Below are 1,800 nucleotides of genomic sequence, written 5' to 3'. Positions count from 1 at the left end.
GTAGGGAAGGCTGCAGCCATTTTGTGCAAGATTCCACAGACAGCAACGTGTTAATCTCCAGATAATTCTGTCTCAGAGATGTCGATCGATGGGGTAAATCTCGTCCGGAATGTCAGGCAGCAAGAAAAATAAAAAACTGCAGTTTGTAACGTCCTAACCCTTTGACCCTCAGTCACAGACCCTGTGCTAAAACCTCAGGGACAAGAACAGGGGCCAGTGACACAGACCAATATCCAGGCTTGGCCTGACAAGTGGCAAGTAACGTTCGCCCCACACAAGTGCCAGGCAATGACCATCTCCAATAAGAGAGAATCCAACTATCGCCCCTTGACATTCATTGCATTACCATCACTGAATCACTCACTATCAACATCCTGGGGATTACCATTGACCAGAAACTAAACTGGACCAGCCATATAGATACTGTGGCTACAAGAGCAGGTCAGAGGCTAGGAATCCAACAGTAAGTAACTCACCTCCTGACTCCCCAAAGCCTGTCCACCATCTACAAGGCACAAGTCAGGAGTGTGATGGAATATTCCCCACTTGCCTGGATGAATGCAGCTCCCACAACACTCAAGAAGCTCGACACCATCCCGGACAAAGCAGCCCCACTTGATTGGCACCACATCCACAAACATTCACTCCCTCCACCACCGACGCACAGTAGTAGCAATGTGTAACATCTACAAGATGCACTGCAGAAATTCAGCAAGGCTCCTTAGGCAGCATCTTCCAAACCCACAATCTCTACCATCTAGAAGGACAAGGGCAGCAGATCCATGGGAACACCACCACCTGGAAGTTCCCCTCCAAGTCACTTGCCATCCTGACTTGGAAATATATCACTGTTCATTCACTGTCGCTGGGTCAAAATCCTGGAACTCCCTCCCTAACAGCACTGTGGGTGTACCTACACCACATGGACTGCAGCGGCTCAAGAAGGCAGCTCACCACCACCTTCTCAGTGGTAATTAGGGATGGGCAATAAATGCTGGCCCAGCCAGCGATGCCCACATCCCATGAATGAATTAAAAAAAGGTTTTAATGATCCTTCTTTCCCGTTTCATTCTCTGTGTTCTGCCCTCCCCCTCACTGTTCACCTGTTAGCTGTGTGCTGTGGAAACAACCTCTTCTGTTTATGAGTTTGTTAAGCAGTACAGTGAGTGTGTGGAGGCTAATGCCTCTAGTCAGCTGTGGCTCAGTGGGTCTCCCACACCAGAGACTTGAGCACATAATCCAGACTAATACTAATATTGAGGGAGTGTTGCATTATTCGAAGGTGCTGTCCTTCAGACCTCCTCAGAAGCAGCAAGGGCTGCAATGGGTGATCTTTTGTCTCTGGGTGAATGAATGGATAAACAAATGTTCAAAGCCTCTCCCCTCCGCAAACCTGTTTCACTATCTTGTGATTAAAGTGATACAATCCCACCCTCTGCTGGCGGCTCACAGCTACTACAGGCGCTGGTCTTGGAGTCTCAGAGAAGTTCTAAGTAACTGGGTGGCTGCATCTGGAGACAGATTGATGAAGTGTGAATATTGAACAATATTGTAAGGGAATTGAAGTTTGTAGCGGGAGCCCGGGTGGTGCATTCAACCTTTTATCATCAGACACTTTACCTGAACTGAAATAAGAAGTAAAAGCAAAAAACTGCGGATGCTGGAAATCCAAAACAAAAACAAAAATACCTGGAAAAACTCAGCAGGTCTGACAGCATCTGCGGAGAGTAACACAGTTAACGTTTCGAGTCCGTATGACTCTTCAATAGAGCTAAGGATACGGACTCGTGTTCCTCTCCG

General features: G+C 47.6%; 1 protein-coding gene across 1 annotated transcript in view; it reads left to right on the top strand.

Moving 5' to 3' along the window:
• The window catches only part of LOC144671695 (chloride channel protein ClC-Kb-like), a 49,693-nt gene extending 48,196 nt beyond the window's left edge, over positions 1-1,497 (top strand). The window contains exon 10 of the mRNA XM_078533711.1: positions 1,419-1,497. Coding sequence (XP_078389837.1) covers positions 1,419-1,497 — 79 coding nt within the window. The remainder of the gene's footprint in view (positions 1-1,418) is intronic.
• Positions 1,498-1,800: the final 303 nt, after the last annotated feature.

Source organism: Cetorhinus maximus, chromosome 34 (genome assembly GCF_964194155.1).
Source record: "Cetorhinus maximus chromosome 34, sCetMax3.hap1.1, whole genome shotgun sequence".
NCBI classification, from domain to species: Eukaryota; Metazoa; Chordata; class Chondrichthyes; order Lamniformes; family Cetorhinidae; genus Cetorhinus; species Cetorhinus maximus.
The sequence above is the reverse complement of the archived record's forward strand: the minus strand, read 5'-3'. Positions and strand labels throughout refer to the sequence as shown.